Here is a 19,040-nt window from a genome sequence, read left to right as displayed (position 1 = left end):
GCAGATTCCACGCCTGACCACCCTAACGCCTGACCTTGGGCAGGGCGGGCAGGTAAACTATGGTGGACACCATGCAGCTGCCCCAAGAAGAATTCTGAAGATGATGTGGAAATTCAGAGGAACGTTAAAGGGAAGAAATACATTTTTATTTTTATTTTTTTAATTTATTAATTTTTTTTTTTTTTTTTTTGGCTGCGCTGCGTGGCATGCATGATCTTAGTTCTCCGACCAGGGATCGAACCTGCGCCCCCTGCAGTAGAAGCGCGGAGTCCTAACCACTGGACCGCCAGGGAATTCCCAGAAATGCATTTTTAAAGAGCAGAATCCAAAGCAAAATGAGCCCCACGCTGCGAGGAAAGCCATGTAAACAGGAGTTGGTCAGCTTGGGACAGGGGACAGGCAAAAGAGAGAGGGGCTGCACGGGTTCCCTCCCCTGCGTACTGTCATATTTTATTTTTGATCAAAAGTAAATTAACATACACCAGTGCACAAAGCACTCTCGCCGCTCACCGGCCATCTCCCCCTCTGGAAGCGAGGTGACTTTGGGCGACATCCATTATTTGCTAAATTTCTATAAAAGGGTCTTGGCCCAAGTCACTTGCACGCCGTTGGTGAGGCATTTAAGAGGAAGACGTGCTTCTGACGGGAGCTGTCACCGCAAGCTACACGCTGGGGCTCAGGTGTGCACCGAAGGGAGGGGGCGGGTGTGGCACAGGGGTCCAGGGCCAGGCGCTCCTCTCCAAGGGGCTACCGTTAAGCAGGGGACAGGCTGGGACCCCCCTCGGGGGGTGGGGTGGGTGCAGGGCCCAAGGAAGCTGAGTGAGGCCGAAGAAGGGGCTGCCGTGCGCCCGCCTGCCTTGCCCACCGGGAGGGCCCGACTCCCACGGCTCACCTGGAAGTGATCCAGCATCTGCTTCCAGGACAGGAGCAGTAGCGCTTCCTTCCGGACCTTCCTGGGGATCTCGGAGTAGAGGAGGGAGTTCTCTCGGCTGCCGTAGGGCATTCCTTGGGAGGAAGAGAGGAAAACCAGAATGGGCGCCCTTGCCAGGGTCGGGGTGAGGGACTCGGGCGGGACCGGCCTCGGGCCCTGACTCCCCGTGGCTCCCTGGGGCTGGGCCCGGCTGGTTCCTCCTGCTTCTACAGCACCCTGACGGCACACCCCTCCCCAGAGAAGCCATGGACCCTGGGTTACACCCGCCAGCAGAAGCAGCAGGCAATTCCACCTGAGATGTTAGTGCTGAATGTCTTAGCCTCAGTTACTGAAGAAATAGCGCACAATGGGACTTCCCTGGTGGTCCAGTGGGTAAGACTCCATGCTCCCAATGCAGGGGGCCCGGGTTGGATCCCTGCTTGGGGAACTAGATCCCATATGCATGCCACAACTAAGAAGTCCGCATGCCGCAACTAAAGATCCCACGTGCCGCGACTAAGACCCGGCGCAGCCAAAATAAATAAATAAATAAATAAAAAGAAATAGCACACAAGAGGATGAAAACAGGGGGGTTGGTCAGTGATTCCCAACTCTCCACAGGTTGGGCTCTGGTCCAGGAATTAATCGAGGATCAGAGAACGGGCAAAGCTCCAGACGGACCGGGAAACGTGTATCCAATCCAGCCTCTCCCATTCGGTGCTGCTGACACCGGGACCGGTCATCCTCTGGGGGGCCGTCCCAGGCACTGGGGGGTGTGCAGCAGCCTCCCTGGCCCCGCCCACTGGATGCCAAGAGCCCCCCCAGTGTGACAGCCACAGATGTCCCCAGACACTGCTGAGCTTCATCCCCTGGGGCAGGAACAGCCCGACTGACTGAGAACCACTGAGCTAATCTAACCTTATCTGTAAAATACAGTAGCTGCCTAGTGAGACCTCTGTGTGGATTAAGTGAGGTAAGAGATAAAAAGCACTCAGCACAAACAGTGGCAAATAAAACAAGGACGTTATCTTCTAACCAGGCTTTTTTTGGCCACGCCACACCGTGTGTGGGATCCTAGTTCCCCGACCAGGGATCAAACCCATGCCCCCTGCAGTGGAAGTGCCAAGTCCTAACCACTGGACTGCCAGGGAAGTCCCAACTGGAAGTGCCTTTGCCTTGATGGATGACGGTACTATGGCTGTTAACAAAGTTAATGGCGGGAGCAGAATGGTTCTCTTGGGAAGCTTCGGGTTCCCCACGCTCTGGGCAACGAGGTGAGGGACTGGGGCAGAGCCCCCCGGCAGCAGGCGGGATGCTCTGCGGTGGCCCGGGAATGCGCTGTGGCCGACAGCGGGTCACAGAAAGCAGGCACGCCGCTTTGACCCCTCTCAACCCTGGCCTCTCTTCCTCGTAGGTGCTCTCACTTCTAAGAGTGGGAGAACAGGAGGGCCGCCCACCAAGCTTGGCGCCTCCAGAGCTAGATAGAGCTTCATAAATAATACCTTTTCCACCACAGTAACTCTTACGGGTAGCTTCTCAACATGGCAAGCGACTCGCGTCTTCCACTCATGACAAAGTTTCCTCGTGAAGTATAGTTAGCAAAAAGAGAGTGAAAACGCAAAGCTACAAGTGGGAAGCATTCACAATTCGACTTCTAAGGACTCTCTAAGCTGCCACAGCTGGACTCATTCCCAGCTAGAGGCACGGATGTGACGCCGCCCATCCGAGTTGCCCACGGGGCCATCTTCCTAAGTTCACAAGACAAGTTGGGACGGGAATCGTGCGGTGCATGATTCCATTTCTTTTTTTTTTTTTTTTTTTTGGCCACACGGCTTGTGGGATCTTAGTTCCCAGACCAGGGATGGAACCCGCGCCCCCTGCAGCGGAAGCGCGGAGGCTTAACCACTGGACCAGCAGGGAATTCCCTGTGATTCCATTTCTGTGAAACATCCAGAACAGGCAAATCCAGAGACAGGAAGCAAGTCAGTGGTTGCTACGGGCTGGGGGAGGGGGATAGGGAGTGACTGCTAATGGGCACAGCGCTGCTTTCTGGGGTGATGGAACGTTCTGGAATTTGACTGTGGTGACGGTTGCACAATGCTGTGACTGTACCCAAAGCCACCGAGCTCTCCACCTTTAAGAGAGAGAATTTTATGGGATGTGAATTACATCTCAATTTTAAAAAAAAGCAAACACCACCCAGCGTGGTGGCTGGGAGGGCGCAGGTGGCCGCTCTCGGCCGAGCGCCGTGGGCTCTGCACAGCCCGCGTCCGCAGGCTCTCTGGGAGCCGGAGCCTCCCAAACAGGATATCAACGGTGCGGCCTCGCCAAGAACATCAGCGCCGCCTCCCCCCGCCAACGATTCATAAGCAGTGACACGAAACGGCACATTCCCTGGAGGAGCTGACCTCGGCACCTGCGACGGTGCGCACAGCGAGGGTCTGGGACGGCTGACCACGGCCGCGGATTTCTGCTGTCACGGTCCCTCCCGTGCCTCCTCTTACCAGCTCTGCTCCATCTCTGGGGACAGCACCCCACCCCAAAGCCCACCAGCATGGCAGGTGGCCCAGGGGCCTGGGCAAACACCGCGTGGCCTGGATGAGGGGCCACGTGGGGCGTGTGACCCTGGACCTGGACACAGGACACGAGCGACCCCCTAAGGGACCCCCAGTGCTGTCTGGGGCCCCGTGCCCTCCTCCACCGAATGCAGGACACCCGTCTGCAGGGGGGAGGAGCCGACCCGCTAGGAGCAGTTGAGCCCTGGAACCGTCTTCCGGGGACGCGCCCGAGCGGCAGGCGTGTTCCCTGTTCTGCTGCATCCCACGTGCACTGGGCTCCCAGTGAGCCTTCCCAGAGGACGGTGACTGGCAAGCCTGGGGCCCGCCCAGGAGGCAGGTTCCCAGGGGAGCAGGGGGCGGGCTGGGCATCGCCCCTAGAGGTCCTTTCTGTTCAATCCATAAATGCTTCTGACTGCCAGCATTCCCCCAGCACCGGGCTAGTGCAAACAGGTTATAAATACACGGGGGTTCTGGGGAGACCTGCCCCAGGAACTTGGACATGGAGTGAGGTCAAGGGTACCCCGAGGGTGTTGAGTGATGCAGACTGGATCAGCTCAAGGGTGAGCAACGTCACCCCAAGAGAAGCAGGATGGCTTTGGGCTGTTCTAGGCACTTTTTGGAGACGCAGTGGGTCCACACTCCTTGTCTGGAGCCGCCCCCTACAAGAGTGGGCCCTCAGCACCTGCTATAGACGGCAGGGACCGCCCGCCCCAGGCCAAGGATGACTGGCTGAGTGGATGTTTGAGCCAATCATACTCGCTCTCCCAGAAATTCAGAGAAAGCTGGTCCGTTTCTGCTGGTGGCTGGAACCAGATGTGCAATCCTGGGAGTGTGGCAGTGGAAGGTAGGTGGGCAGTGAGGGTGGATCCACGGAGAGAAACATACGAGGGCAGATGCCTGGACTCCACATGGTTGGGCTTCTCAGTGCTGCTCATGAGGCTGGGGGGCTCACTGACACACCTGTGTCCTTACTATGAGGGGTCCTTGGTGGCTCAAAGTAGCTCGGAGCATTTCTGTCCCTTTCGGCAGCTCTGTGGTTGGCTTAACAACGGCTACGCTCATGTCCTAAACCCTGGAAACTGTATGTTACCTTCCTGGCAAAAGGGCCTTTGCAGATGGGATTACGTTAAAGACCTCTAGCTGGGGAGATTAGTCTGGATTATCTCGGGTGGGCCCTAAATGTAATCTCGTGCCTTATCAGAGGGAGACAGAGAGATTACAGACACACAGGAGAGGAGGAGGCGATGAGACCATGGATGCAAAGACTGCAGTGACGCGGCCACAAACCAAGGAATGCCGGTGGCCACCAGAAGCCTCAAGAGGCAAAGAACAGATTCTCCCCTAGAGCCTCCGGAAGAAGACTGGCTCTGCGGACACCTTGACTGGCCCAGAGAAACTGATTTCAGACTTCTGGCTTCCGGAACTGAGAGAGAATACGTTTCTGTTGTTTTAAACCACTGAGTCGGTGGGCATTTGTTTCAGTAGCAGCCCCAGGAAACTCATATAAGTACCGTGACCAGGACGGCACCTTGAACTTGAGAGAGCGAGAGGCCCAAGAGAGACTGTGTTGGGAGAAAGGGATTGGGGGCCACGGAACCACAGGAAAAAAGAAGAGAGAGGCAGCAGCTCACCACTGTCCCAGAGCCTTGGCACTTTCGGTCCTAACAGCCAACTCTCCCTTGGGTAAATGAAACTTGAAGCATGCCCTAATCTCTCCTAGGCTAGAGTTGGCAAGCATTTTTCTGCAAGGGGCCAGAGACACTAAGTATTTTTGGCTTTGCGGACCACATGACCTCTGTTGCAGTTATGCTCGAAAGCAGCCATAGACGGTCTGTAAACCAGTGGGCATGGCTGTGCACCGGCAAAACTAGATTGCTAAAAACAGACAGCCGTCGCTTGCTGACCCTTCTAGACCATTCCCCTCTCTGCCTCTGCTTGCCAAACCGCCATCTGGTTTCCACATGGGCCTCTAGGAGGAGAGACGGCATGGACTGTGGGAAAGGGAGAGCCATCTGGCGTCCATCTCAGTCACTCTCACGGTCCTTGGCGTGGGGTCAGCCTCAGGCAGGGGATGACCTTCACTCATTCGTTCACTCCATCACTCGCTTCCAGTACTGACTGAGGGCTGACTGGGGGCAGGCGGAGGATACACAGGGAAAGCGCTGGCCTCAAACGTCCAGTGCTGAGGTTAAAAACCTGCCCTGGATCAACAATAACGTGTCAGGCTACTTACAGAGGGACATGCTTGGCACTGTTCCTTCCTGCCTTGGAAGACCTTTAGGCGAAATTCATTTGCTCAATAGATATTTGCTGTCCCCCTACCAGGAGCCAGGCCCTGGCCCAGCTGCTGAGGCCACAGGTGTACACGAGGCCTCATCCGTGCCCCAAAGGCCGGCAGGGAACACAAACACATAAATAATTGCCAATGACGTAGAAAGTGCTGCTCGCAAGGCACATACCAGGAGGCAGACGTGATTAGCCATTAACGTGCTTAGCCGCCAGGGATCTCGGGCAGGGAGAGCAAACCCCAACTGTCAGCCCACGACGCACACGGTTATGCCACCGTGGCACCTTTCCTTGAGCCTCAGGTTCCTTCTTAACGCGTTGCTAGCCGGCAAGCATCTACTGGAGTTACTTTCAACTCCCACTGGGGGGAAGTCAAATTGTTCACTAGCCAGGCCCAGCCCAGCCCAGGTGGTGGGGAAGTGACTCAGGGGGCGGGCCCCGCTGACGAGGGCTGGAAACAATCTCAGGGCCTCAGACCCACAGGCCAGGCCCGAACCATGGTGCTGCTGTAACACAGATGGGGCAGGCCTGCCCTCTGCGCTGGTCACATACACATCTGAGCCCCGTGGGGGACGCCCGTCCCAGACTTTCACTGTAAACAGATGTCATCCACGGGTGGCATCACAACATGGGCAGCACTGCGTCATTCATGGGACAGTTTGCCCAGGGCCAGGCCCTCTATTGGGACCGTCTAACTAATTGGAGCGGCCAACATCTGGAGACTAGAGGACTTAGTAACAGTTGTCCCAAAAATGCTGCCCGGCTCGAGGGCAGCCTGGGGGGTCCGAGGGGAGCCCGGGGGCTTACCCAGGTAGTAGAGGCGGTGGGAGTGGGGGCCCGACTCGTCCGTCTTCTGCACAAACTGGAAGTCGTGTGGAGCTTTGTTGACGATGAGGCCCGAGTTCTTGCGGCTGCCGTGGATGATGCCCCGGAGCCCGTCCCACGAGTGCTTCTGCACCTGGAAGCGGGAGGCTGGGTCCTCCATCTCCACGGCGTCGCCCCGGTCGGATGTCGGCGCCCCGGTCGCCATCCTCTCCGCCCCCTCGGAATTCAGCGAGAAGCTACGAGGAGGGAGGGACAGGCAGGAAGACAATGAGAAGGGGGGGGGGTGGTACCCAGGTTCCACTTACAAGCTGCCTCCCATCAGACTCTCCGACTCCCCTGGCAGGGCCCCAGCCCCGTGCAACCTTCCCCGCCCCCGTAAGTATTTCTCAAATCGTTCATCTCTCCATCCACGAATCCTGAGATCCAGGCCACCATCACCTCTCAGATGAATGATTGCAACCATCTCTCAGCTTGACTGCACATGCACTGCAAATCTGATCCCCTAACTTAAAACCCTTCCTTGGTTTTCCACACCCTCCAGGGTTAAAAACCAGCGCTCACCACGGCCTTCGATGGTTTCTGCCCTCTGACCTCTGCCAGGCCCTCACACCTCACCACGCTTCATCACTAGGCCTCGGGCAAACTGGCCTTCTCTCAGCTCCCCAAACAGGCCAGACTGCTTCCTGCCCCAGGGCCTTTGCATGTGCTATCCTTTCTGCCTGGAACACTTTTTTCCCTCTTTCTACTGGACTAACTTCTAATCAGATCTCAGCTTAAGTATCTGTCGGGTCCTCAGATGAACATCTGTACCGAAACCTGTCTCTCCGTTCACCTTTCACCTGCCACCTGGTTGCCCTGCCCTCTGAGCATTCGTCACAGTGGCTGTTCACGGGTCCCCTTCCTGTCTCCCCCGCGTCTGTCCCGTTCACAGCAGCATCCCAGCACCTCACACGGCCCCGGCACACAGGAGGCATTCCTCGGAGAGCCACAGAATCATGGTCTCCCCTACAGCCCGCTGGGAGACACGCTCGCTCCCGCACCAAGAACTGAGCGTAAGCAATGGGTCTGCAAACCTCCTCACTGGTGCCGTCAGCTTGCTGGCCAGCGGGGGAACCTCTCGTGCCTCACCAGAGGTGCTCAGAGGCCCAGGCAGATATTCACTGGACATCGGGGGAGCTCCACATGAGAGGATGGATGTGCAACCCTCCCCCAGAGGCCATCCCACTCTCTCCTCCCCCTCCAGGGGCAGCGGCTGCTGTGCAACGGCTCCCCCCTACCCCTACCCCCACCCCCACCCCCGCTGCTCAGCACACTTCTTGACTGAACAGGACTGGCCAGACAAATATTTGTTTTAGGGAAATCTAAACATGGCCACGGTGACCCGGTTCTGGAAGAGCCAGGGTCGTCTAGCGAGGCCAGCCAATGTGAGCAGGCCAGGCTCGATTTCTTGCGAGGGCACCGAATGGCTGAAGGCCTCGCCAGACGCTGGGATTCCTTATCCTCTGGGATTAGCGGCTTTGCGGGCACAAGTCGGTGTTCCCTTGTAGGAGGGGACGGCTTTAGAGAAGTCATGGACAGAGCTGGTGCTCCCCCTTCCAGTGGGAGCCTTAAGACTCCCAGAAGGCTTTGCCCCTTGCCAATATGAGACCCTGCAGTGACCACCACAGGACAAAGGACCCCTGCCCGCTCTGAGAGGCAAGAGGAGAAAGAGACACGAGACGGTTCCCCTGGCTCCTGAGCACCCACTGAGGGCTGATTATCAGAGTGCCCTTTCCAACCGCGCCCCCTGTTCAGTCCTCCCTGACCCAGCCGGGCTGGGGGAAGAGCGGTGGCGGGGCAACAAGCTGGCGTGTCCTGTCCCCCAGACACTTCAGCTCCTCCCAAGGCGGCTTTGGAGACATGGAACACAGGCCATCAGAGCCTTCGGGGCCCTCGGGTCAAATAAAGCAAACTCTGGAAGGACGGAAGCCTTGCCAAGGGGCACGCATGGCCCGTCCCGGCCTGCCCAGAGCTGCGGTTCACCTCGAGGGCGGCAGGGGCCACGGGCGGTGCTGGGCAGGGGCCGGGCCAGGACCGGCTGAGCGCTGCGGAGCCCACACGGCCCCAAGCGCTGCTGGTACCAAGCCCAGAAAACCAAGGCAGGGGATGTCCTCTCACCAGCCAAGCCCCCCCACCAACTCGGCTGCCACAATTCAAGCCCCGTTCACGGCACAAGAACAGACCGTGGCCTCCAGGGCTCCCACGGGGAACCCCAGAAGCGGAGAGGCTGGCGGAAGCACTCCCGGAATCTCATGGATTCCTTCCACAGCAAAGAACGATAAAAATGATCTTGCCTCCGATCCGCGCAGAGAGCCCAGGAAGCAAAAACACGATCCAGGAGATGAGAAACGAGATGAAACATCGGGAGAAAGTTCTAGGAATCTTCTAGATGTGGCCAGGCAGCCTGAGCTCCCAGGCTAAGGCTTGCTGCTACACCCCGGCCCTCCGCTCGCCCCTCTCCTCCCCAGACGCAGAGGGAGCCTCGGAGGGGGAACAGGTGAATGCAATGCAGCCCATAGGAAGCAAGCCTGTGCCGGCCCCGTCTCATTCAGTGCCAGCTGGGGCTCGGCTTCTTGACTCAAGAGTTTACACAGCTGGGGAAATGAAAGTGGATTCTAAGCCACTTAGGCCAGGTCCACCTACGCTCTCCTTCTGCCAATCGGTAGAAGGCCTCACAGCCCGCGACACCGCCAGCGCACGGCTCGGGACCCGCTGGTGCGGTCACAGTCGAGGCCCGATGGCATTTTGTGATCTGTTTGAGCCAGTGCTTCACGGGCTGGGACCACCCGCCCACAGGGGCACCTGGTGGAGACCCAGGCGGGGCCGGTGATGAGGAAAGCAGATTCTCATAAGGCACAAGGGGAGGGGAGGGGAGGGGAAGGGAGGGGCGGGGCCCGCCACACTCCGGAAATGCCTCAGAGTGGCCCTCAGGGAACTCGCGCATGCCTGCGGGTGCGGGTTCCCTGGAAGCAGCAGGCCATCCTCTGCCCTATGAAGGCCATGCCCTGGCACTGCCCGGGCCTTCAGCTTCTTCAAGTCAGTGTGCAGCCCAGCCCGTGCCCACGTGGTACCTAGCGCACACGAGAGACGAGACTCGGGGTCCCATCACTAACCGACACCGGAATGCACGCACACCACCCGTTTTCAGAGCCCACATCCGGGAAACGAGTGACCGCGCTTAACGTCAGCCCTGTCTTCCAGAACCGTCTCCCGTTCCCTTCCTGCCTCCCCGAGCCTTGCGCTCCCTAAAAGCAGATGAGCCTGAGGATCAGAAAACTGATAGTGAGAGAGGTCGGCTAGGTTGCGGAATTCCTGTGGTCCCTTCCTCCCGTACCGGGCCCCACACATGGAACTTACAAGCGCCTGGGCCTTGTGTGGATGATTACGTTTAATCCTCACTGCAACCCCGGTTAGTGAGTTCTGGGCTCGTCCTCATTTGGACTGGAAAGTAGGCTCAGAGGTCATGTGGCTCGCCCAAAGAAACCCACGAGGAAGGGCAGGAGCCCAAGTCTGTTGGACCCCAAACCCACATCCTGACCGTCTGGCCAGCGGTTCTCACCTGGGGCTGATCCCGTCCCCAGGGGACACGGGGTGATGTCGGGGACATCTGTGGCTGTTGTGACAGGTGGGTGACGCTCCACACCCTACAATGCCAGTGCGGGCACTGAATGACCCAGCCCCAGTGTCAAAAATGCCAAGGCTGAACAACCCCTCCCTAGCCCACGCTGCCGCCCACGCAGAACAGCCAGACGCGCACCCCGGGGAAATGCAGAAACGTCGGGGTGGCCAAGGTGCCTTCCCAGACCTAAGACTCCGCTGGAAATTCGGGAACCTCTACCACGTCCCCACCGACCACGGCTCCCATGGCACGCCCCTTACCTTCTCCAACGTCCTGTGTTTGTGTTGTCCAGCCGCACCTTCTTAACCTTCCGCATTAACCACTCGGCTGACCTCAGGGTGGGTGAGCCTGTGAGGGGGCAGACCGAGGGGCTGCAACTCTGGCAGTGTGGGGTTGTGGGCCCCCCTCCCCGCCCCCATTCCTCGAGGCCGCCCTCCTGTCTGCGGGGAACACCCAATGCCAAGGGCCTCCTCATGAGGCAGATGGTGCAGGCCCTGTCCTGAAATTCAAAATTCAAACACCTGTCCGGGCGTTTGCCAGAAACCGGGTGGTTCTCCCAAGATGAGAGTCCCTGAGAAGATGAGAGTTTCAAACGATTCGGGGGCCGCCACCCACGGCACTTGCTGGAAATCAAATAAACCCAAATTCCCCACTGTGGTTGCTCCCTGATGAACTTCCTGACCCCACCTCCTTGACCATGATCTCCAGACACGCTGGCCTTAATCTCCCCTAAACACGCTGACTCAGTCCTACCTCAGGGCCTTTGCACTTACCAGTCCCTCTGCCTACAACACCCTTGCCCTGCTTTTTGTATGACGTGCTCCCTCTTATCCTTTGGGTCCCAGCATGACCTCTTCAGGGGTCTTTCCTGGCACGAAGTCCAAAGTTGCTACCTTGTTATCCCCATCTCAACACCTGGGCCTTTCTGTAAGCACTCATTCTAAAATGGTAGTTCTCATTGGGGGTGATTTTCCCCCTCTCCCCGCCCCCCTGCCCAGGGGACCCTTGGTGATGTCTGTAGACATTTTTGGCTGTTACCCCTGATTGGGGGAGTGGTGCCACGGCATCCAGTGGCTGGGGCCAGGGATGCCGCTCATCACCCTACCGTGGCCATGATGGCCCACCCCAGAGAATGATCTGGTCCCAGTGTCCACAGTGCCCAAGGGGAGAAGCTCTGTATTCATTGTTTGGGGGAAAGAAATGGAGTTAGATCCTTAGGCTCACACTAGACACCAAAATAAATCCCCAATGGTTCAGACGGTATAAATCAGGGTGGCCCCCGGCGTCTGTGAGTCGCCTCCTGTCCCTCACTCTTGGTTTGTGTGTTTAAACGTGTGCAGCATCCTAGGACCTCCGAGGGTCAGATGGTCATGGAGCGCAGAGTCTCTTGGGGGGTCAGTGAATCCCCTAAGCCAGGGGGTCTTGACGAGGGCTGGTGTTCCCAGGAGACGTTTTTGGTTGTCACGACTGGGAGGCATGCTGCTGGCATCCGGCTGGTGGAGACCAGGGATGCTGTTAAGTCCCCCACAATTAGCAGGATGCCCTTCCCCCGCCAGAAAGAATAATCTGGCCCCAGATATCGCTAGTGCTGAGGCTGAGAAGCCCTCTCTGGGTGGGTGAGCACCCCGCACCAGGACGTCAGCTCCATGGAGGCAGGCCCCCATCTGTCCTGTTCCTGCTGTGGCCCCGGCACACAGGAAGCACTCAGTACAGCAAACATCTCAGGTTGAATGAACGAGTCCCTGTCCTCACTTGAACGCTGAACAAAGTCAAAGGGACCCCTGGTTTGGTGGGCACCCCACCCCCTTCTCGACGAGACAGGTGCCCTGATGGTTAAAGGAAAAGAAAGCAGCGCCTGGTCCCAGGACAGAGATCCCATGGAAGAAGTGAAGCAAAATGTCACCATAAAGAAGCACTGATTTCACCTCAGTCCAGTGGTGAAAACTGTGGGCTCTGGTGTCAGAGAGGTTTAGGTTCAAATCCTGACTCTGCCACTACTGGGTTATGTGACCTTGGAGAAGCCGCCTAACCTCTCTGTGCTTCAATTTCCCCAGCTACAAATGGGACTGAAGGGCTTCCCTGGTGGCGCAATGGTTAAGAATCTGCCTGTCAACGCAGGGAACATGGGTTCGAGTCCTGGTCCGGGAAGATCCCACATGCCGCAGAGCAACTAAGCCCGTGCGCCACAACTACTGAACCTGCGCTCTGGAGCCCGTGAGCCACAACTGCTGAGCCCGCGTGCCTAGAGCCCGTGCTCCACAACAAGAGAAACCACTGCAACGAGAAGCAGCCCCTGCTCGCTGCAACTAGAGAAAGCCCGCGTGCAGCAACAAAGACCCAACTCAGCCAAAAATAAACAAATAAATAAATAAATTTATTAAAAAAAAAAAAAGTGGGACTGCAGTGCCTACGCCTAGGACTACTGAGAGGATTAAATGAGATTGCACTGGTAAAGTAGCTGACATAGCAGAAACTACGGGCCAGCTAGTACTGTCATCTAACCAAGTTACTTAAAATTACACCAAGGGGAGAACTGGACTCAAGTTCCTTTCAGAGCCAGAATCCACACCATTTACAGACTGAGCGCCAGGCACCGTGTAAGGTGTGTGTGTGGCGGGGGGGGCAGGGGGGGAGATGCAGCCACACATCCACCAAATCCAGCTGGAATCAGTGCTCCCTCCTTTTTCTCCCCCAGTCCTTCCAGGGCGTCTGTCCATGGACATCTAGCATACGATGCTGGATAGAAAGAAAAGTCTCCAGCAAGAGCACACGAAGCTGCAGCCCCTGGCCTGGGGCCTGGCTAACTGTCCCCAAGACCAGTGACCCCAGGGCTGCAGAAAACCACTTCCTGCCAAATTCTGTATCCAGGAGCAGGCAAATGAATCCCACCAGCACACAACCAGCCTTCCCGGCCACCCCAGCCCAGCACCACTGACCTTCTAAAGGGTCCAGAGAGCCTCCATTCCAGCCGCGGACGTGGAACACAGACCTTGACAGAGTAAATGTCTTATTAACGCGGCGATTTAATGGAAGGACCTGCTAACTACTCATTTTCCTGCCACTCGGGGAGTCCCTGATGGTCGGGCCTGATTTTCTGTACCCAGTAGTTCCTAAGGATGCCTCACAGCCCTGAAGCGCTGTCTGAACCACACCAGGGAGGAAAGTCCTGCCACGGGGCCCAACTCGCCCAGGATCCAGCAAGGGACGACAGGGATTGGTGGCCACAGGGCACCCCTCCTGGGCTTTAGTCCCAGCTCCTGGAAAGGTTTGTTCTTGCCGCTGAGGCAAGTGACTTCCTCGCGGTGGGGGGGAGGGGGGCAGGGATGGGCTCAAAGGGAACGGGCCACTTCTGAAGGCTCAGCTGCCGCATGGATGGGGAAGTGTCAAGGCTGGTCGGAGCCTCTGTGCGAAGAAGGTGGGTGGCTGGACTGGCCTGGGAGCGAAGCTGAGGGAAGGGGCTGGACCTGTGGGGATGTGGGTGGCGGGGAAGCCGAGCGCTGGGGAGGGGTGAAGGGGTGGGAGCAGGTCAAGGAAGTGGGCTCTGGTCTCATATAGATAGCGTGTTTACATGGGGAGGAGGAGAAGGTAGGGACCTCCAGAGCCGACAAGGAAGGGAAGGCGTTACTGGGTGCGGCCACCCCCGGAAGGGGTCAGAGCCAGGTGGTCTGGGCAGCAACGGGATGGGAGAGGAGGTCGGGACAGACCGGGCGTTGGAGAGGCTGAGAGGTGGCCCTGCCGGCGGAGGGAACGGGCGGGGAAGGAGTGAGGAGAGGCCGGGGCGGAGGGGAAACGGAGGCGGGGACTGGAGGAACCGCGAGTCTGGGCAATGGCGGGGCCGGGGTGCGCGGAGGCCGGGACGGAGGGCACAGGGGAGGCCGGTCAGTGGAGGATCCAGAGTCGGGACTGAGGTGGGGCCGGTCAATGGCGGGTTCAGGGTCGCGGCCGAGGCCGGACGGGGCGCGCGGGCACTGCTCACCGGGGATCGGGGCCAGCGCGGGGCGAGGGCCGGGCTGGGCAGGGCGTCCCGGGGCCAGCGGCGCCTCAAGCTCGCGGCTCCATGCCCGGGACTGCGGCCCAGGAAGTGGCGGGCGCAGGGAACAGCGGCAGCAGCGGACACGGGATACCCGGCAGCTCAGGCCCCTTTGACCCGGAAGTCGAGCGGCCCAGGCGGCGGCCTGGGATTGGCCACCTCCCGGCCGGCACCAAGGAGTCCGGGGCGCTGGGGGGGGCGGGACGCGCCAGCACGGCCCCCGCGGCAAGTGGGGTGAAACGTCCCAAACGTGGCGTCTTCCTGTGCGAGCAGGGACGTTGGGAGAGACACCCCCGGTAACTTGGTATCGCCCGGCCTAACCGATAATACTTCTACTAAAGGCTCCGAGAGAAAAACTTGATTGCCCAGGCGTTGGTGGTATAGTGGTTAGCATAGCTGCCTTCCAAGCAGTTGACCCGGGTTCGATTCCCGGCCAACGCAACTACGTTTTACGGCTTTCTTAGTTTTACCGTCCACTTAAAACTTTCGCGTCAAACATCGACCTAGAATTTGTATTATTTTGCAATAACATTTTAAATTCCATAGTATCTAAAAAAGACCAGGGAAATAAGAAAAAAGAAAAAGGCACCGACGCTGAATTTCTATTGAAATTACTTTGAAGCAAGTTTTAAAATTCTACAGTAAAGATTTAGAAATGTTTCCGCTGGGGATCGAACCGGGGCTCTTTCACTTGTGAGGAAAACGTGATAACCGCAGCACTAGGGAAACAGGTGAGGGTCGCCCTTCTTAAGCTTATCATAAACAATGTTACGGAGATTGTTACATTGTAGCTCCTGAAATGAACATTATTTCTTTCCTTCCTTCACGGTGGTTTCCGCGCTTCCTGAACATCCATCACTCTGCTTGATGCAATGGAAGCTGGAAGGAGGAAAATACAGAATAAAAAAAATCCAATAACCCCCTTCGCAACACGCACAAACACACTATTAAAACAATCCAAGAGAGAAACTGCTCTCAAACCCACCCTGAAGCCCAACAATGTTTCATTAGTTCGTCTCATAGATAGATTTTAAACTCTTGCCTGTCTACAAATGTTGACGTTGTTGCTTCAGCCCGAACCACTTTCTGCAAGAACTTTCTGTAAGACCTCTGAAGGACGTCAGGTGCAGCAAATTGCGAAGGGAAAAAAAAAAAAAAAAAAAAAAAACCCAAAACAAGCCGGACATGGAAAGAAGATAATTTAAATGACTTCTCATCTTATAACCCAGAGTTAACTCATTTTGGACCAATCTTTTTTCTTTTTTCTTTTTTTCTTTCTTTTTTTTTTTTTTTTTAAGAGAGATAGTAGAAGGAAGGGAGGTAATGGTAAGGAGTTAGGATCAGACTGCTGTAAAATCTGTTTTGTTTGTTTTTTCCCCTTGCAGGGCCAGGATTAGAAGGTGAGTGAGGCAATGACCTCAAGTGCAAAAATTAAGGTGGCTCTAAAAAACTCAATAATCAATATAAATAATATTTTAATGCATTATTCTAAAATATCAAATTAATGGCAAAAAGCAACCCCATGCTGAACAAAATATCAAAATCTTAAAGCAAGACAGGTTCTGACAGTGTCTTACCAAGCCATATTGGAGTCTGAGGCAAGAGCAAAAACGTGTGCCCCTCTACGTCTGGTTTGTTTTGTTTTTTGTTTTTTTAATTTATTTACTTGGCTGCATCCGGTCTGAGTTGCGTTGCACTGGGCTTAGTTGCCCTGCAGCAACTAAGATCTGCTTTTTAATAGAGACCATGATTTAGGCGTAATTTCCCAAAGGAGAAAATGTCTGTGACACTTTTCTGGAGAAGTTCTGATACAATAGTGAAACTTTTCTACAGTTAGATGTGAAATAACAATGGTAAACATTTTAAAGGAAACCTTAAAAGTCCACGACTATTTAAAGAAAGTAGGATCTCTTTGCAGGGAGGTGTCTGACCACAGATCAGGAATCATTGCGGAAGGACAGACGTACAGACACAGGACAGGCCCCGCCCCACAGAAGGCAGCATCTTAATTCCCTAACCAGGTATCGAACCCGTGTTCCTTCTATTAGGCAGGCGGATTCTTAACCATTGCATCACCAGGGAAGGCCAGAAGGTGGGGTCTTAACCACTGGGCCACAAGGGAAGTCCCATATGTCTGTTTTTACGGATTTTTAATGGTCATTTTCCCCCAGGACATCGTTGAAAATATTGAAACTTTAAAATAGGTATATTAGAATTCACAACATTAAGAACTTACAATTTTACTTTTCTTTTTTTTTTATAATTTTACTTTTCTGTGTTTAATGGAAGCAAACATATCGATAACATTCTCAACATATGCTTTTGGGGGGAGGAATTAACTACTAAAAATCACATAAAACATACCAAGAAGCACACAGTTTTCCTTTTGCCTCAGATCCCAATATGGCTCAGCAGGGCACTGTGACACAGTAATGTATCTTGAAGATCTTCTGTTTTAGTTTTCTACTGCTGCTGCGACAAATTACCATAAACACTGGCTGAAAACAACACAAATTTATCATCTGACAGTTCTGGAAGTCAGAAGTCCAAAAAGTGGTCCAAAGGGGCTAAAATCAAGGTGTCCACAGGGCTGCATTCCTTCTGGAGGCGCTGTTCCTTGAGAATCCAGGAGAATCCATTCCTTGCCTTTTCCAGCTTCTAGAGGCTGCCCACACTTCTGGGTTCATGGTCCCACATCACTCCAACTTCTGGTTCTGTTGTCACATTTCCTTCTTTGATTTTGACTTTCTTGCCTCCTTCTTACAAAGACCCCTTTGTTACATCAGACCCACCCAGATAATGCAAAATAATCTCCCCATCTCAAGATCTTTAACTTAATCCCACCTGCAAAGTCCCTTGTGCTATGGAAGGGAGCATCTTCACAGGTTCTGGGGAGTAGATGTGGACATTGTGGGGGGCATTATTCTAGCGGCCACACCTTCCCCCATCATTAAACATTCTTCTGTGACATCCTTTTTGACGGCTGCATAGTATTCCATCTATTCATTCATTCATTCATTCATTCAACAAGTATTTACTGACACGTCCTATGTGAACTGGGGAAAGTGGAGTGGGTAAGGCAGAAGTCAAGCTGACCCGGAGCTGGTGATGAGTGGGCTGATCTGATGGATTTTTTTTTTTTTTTGGCTGCACCGCGGGGCATGCGGGATCTAGTTCCCTGACCAGGGATCAAACCCAGTCCCCTGCAGTGGAACTGCGGAGTCCTAACCACTGGACTGCCAGGGAATTCCTTTTTTTTTTTTTTCCTGAGGGATATCTGGAACCTAATGTTGACCAGACTTACCAATTCACCCCTACTAAGAGGGCTGTAATCAAGAAAAACAATAACAGGGAATTCCATGGCGGTCCACTGATTAGGACTCCGAGCTTTCACTGCGAGGGCGCGGGTTCAATTGCCTGGCCAGAAATACATATGTACATACAGGAAAAAGAAAAACAATAACAAGTGTTGCTGAGGATGTGGAGAAACTGGACCCCTTGGACTTTGCTTGGTGGGAGTGAAAAATGGGGCAGCTGCTGTGGGAAATGGTCTGGCAGTTCCTCAAAAGGTTAAACAATTATCATCTGAGCCAGCAATCCCACTCCTAGGTATCTACCCAAGAGAAGTGAAAACACATCCATGTAAAAACCTGTACACACATGTTCATAGCAGCATGATTCACAATAGCCAAAATGTGGAAACAACCCAAGGGTCCATCAATGGATGAATGGATACCCAAAATGTGGTCCATCACACAATGGAATATTATTCAGCCATAAAAAGGGGAAATGTATTGGTGACTTCATGTTAAGTTCAGCATCTGATCCAACTGCCCCCTCCTCCTGGGAAATCCTCAGGGACGCTCCTCTCCTCAATGGCCCCATTGGTTTCCTTCTCTCTCCCTCGTTGGCCCAGGGCTGGGTCCTCAGGTCTTTCCCCTCCCCCCTGGCAGCCTTCTCCTCCTCCACTCCTAGGACGTTAACCCCATCTATACCCCGATGACACCGAGGCCTCCCCTGAGCTCCAGACTCGGGATCCGACTGCCCCTGGATGTCTGCCCTTGGAGGGCTCATGGGGGACTCACACTTACCGTGGCCCTAACTGAGCTCCTATCTTCCCCAACCTGCTTGCTAAGGACTTAATATTTGTGTCCCCCTAAAGTTCATATGTTAAACCTGACCCCCTATGTGATGTCTGAGGAGGTGGGGCCTTTGGGAGGTGATTTGCTCATGAGGGTGGAGTTCTCATGAATGGGATTAGTGCCCTTATAAAAGAGACCCCAGGGAGCTCCCTCACCCCTTCCTCCAATGAGGACACAGCAAGAAGACATCATGTGTGAACCAGGAAGAAAACCCTCACCAGACACTGAATCTGCCGTCACCTTGATCCTGGACTTCCAGCAATCCAGAATTGTGAGAAATAAATGTCTCCCGTGTATAAGCCACCCAGCCTATGGTGGTTTGTAACAGTAGCCCAGACGAACTATGAAACTGCTTCTCCCTCCATCTCCTGCCCCAGTGGAGGACAGCTCCTTCCTTCCAGGCACTCAGCCAGAACCTGCTCTCCCACCCCCACCCAATCCCTTAGCAAATCCAACTGGTGCTGCTTTCAAAATATACCCAGAATCTGATCACTTCTTCCCTCTTTGATGGACATCTCCCTGGTCCTCCCCATCATGGCCCACCTGGACAAGTGTAGTCACCTGTTGTTTCCCGCCCACAGCCTGTTGTTTCCCGCAGCAGCCACTGCACCTGTGAGCACCGGACTCAGGT

General features: G+C 55.1%; 1 protein-coding gene and 1 non-coding gene across 4 annotated transcripts in view; one reads left to right on the top strand and one right to left on the bottom strand.

Moving 5' to 3' along the window:
* The window catches only part of DPP9 (dipeptidyl peptidase 9), a 41,175-nt gene extending 26,803 nt beyond the window's left edge, over positions 1–14,372 (bottom strand). For 2 of the 3 annotated variants that reach the window (XM_036846952.1, XM_036846953.1), the window contains exons 1-5: positions 14,214–14,372; positions 13,174–13,226; positions 10,498–10,585; positions 6,562–6,815; positions 893–1,005 (exon numbers count right to left, since the gene is read on the bottom strand). In XM_036846952.1, coding sequence (XP_036702847.1) covers positions 893–1,005; positions 6,562–6,815; positions 10,498–10,553 — 423 coding nt within the window. In that variant the 5' untranslated portion in view covers positions 10,554–10,585; positions 13,174–13,226; positions 14,214–14,372. Of the gene's footprint in view, positions 1–892; positions 1,006–6,561; positions 6,816–10,497; positions 10,586–13,173; positions 13,244–14,213 lie in introns of those variants that run through there. The other variant, XM_036846954.1, reaches the window with a different exon arrangement.
* Positions 14,373–14,636: 264 nt separating this feature from the next.
* On the top strand, positions 14,637–14,708 carry TRNAG-UCC. The gene has a single exon. It is a non-coding gene; the product is annotated as a tRNA-Gly (tRNA).
* The last annotated feature ends 4,332 nt before the right edge of the window (positions 14,709–19,040 follow it).

The sequence above is a fragment of the Balaenoptera musculus genome, chromosome 3 (genome assembly GCF_009873245.2).
Source record: "Balaenoptera musculus isolate JJ_BM4_2016_0621 chromosome 3, mBalMus1.pri.v3, whole genome shotgun sequence".
Taxonomy (NCBI): domain Eukaryota; kingdom Metazoa; phylum Chordata; class Mammalia; order Artiodactyla; family Balaenopteridae; genus Balaenoptera; species Balaenoptera musculus.
This window is presented reverse-complemented; position numbering and strand designations above follow the sequence as displayed.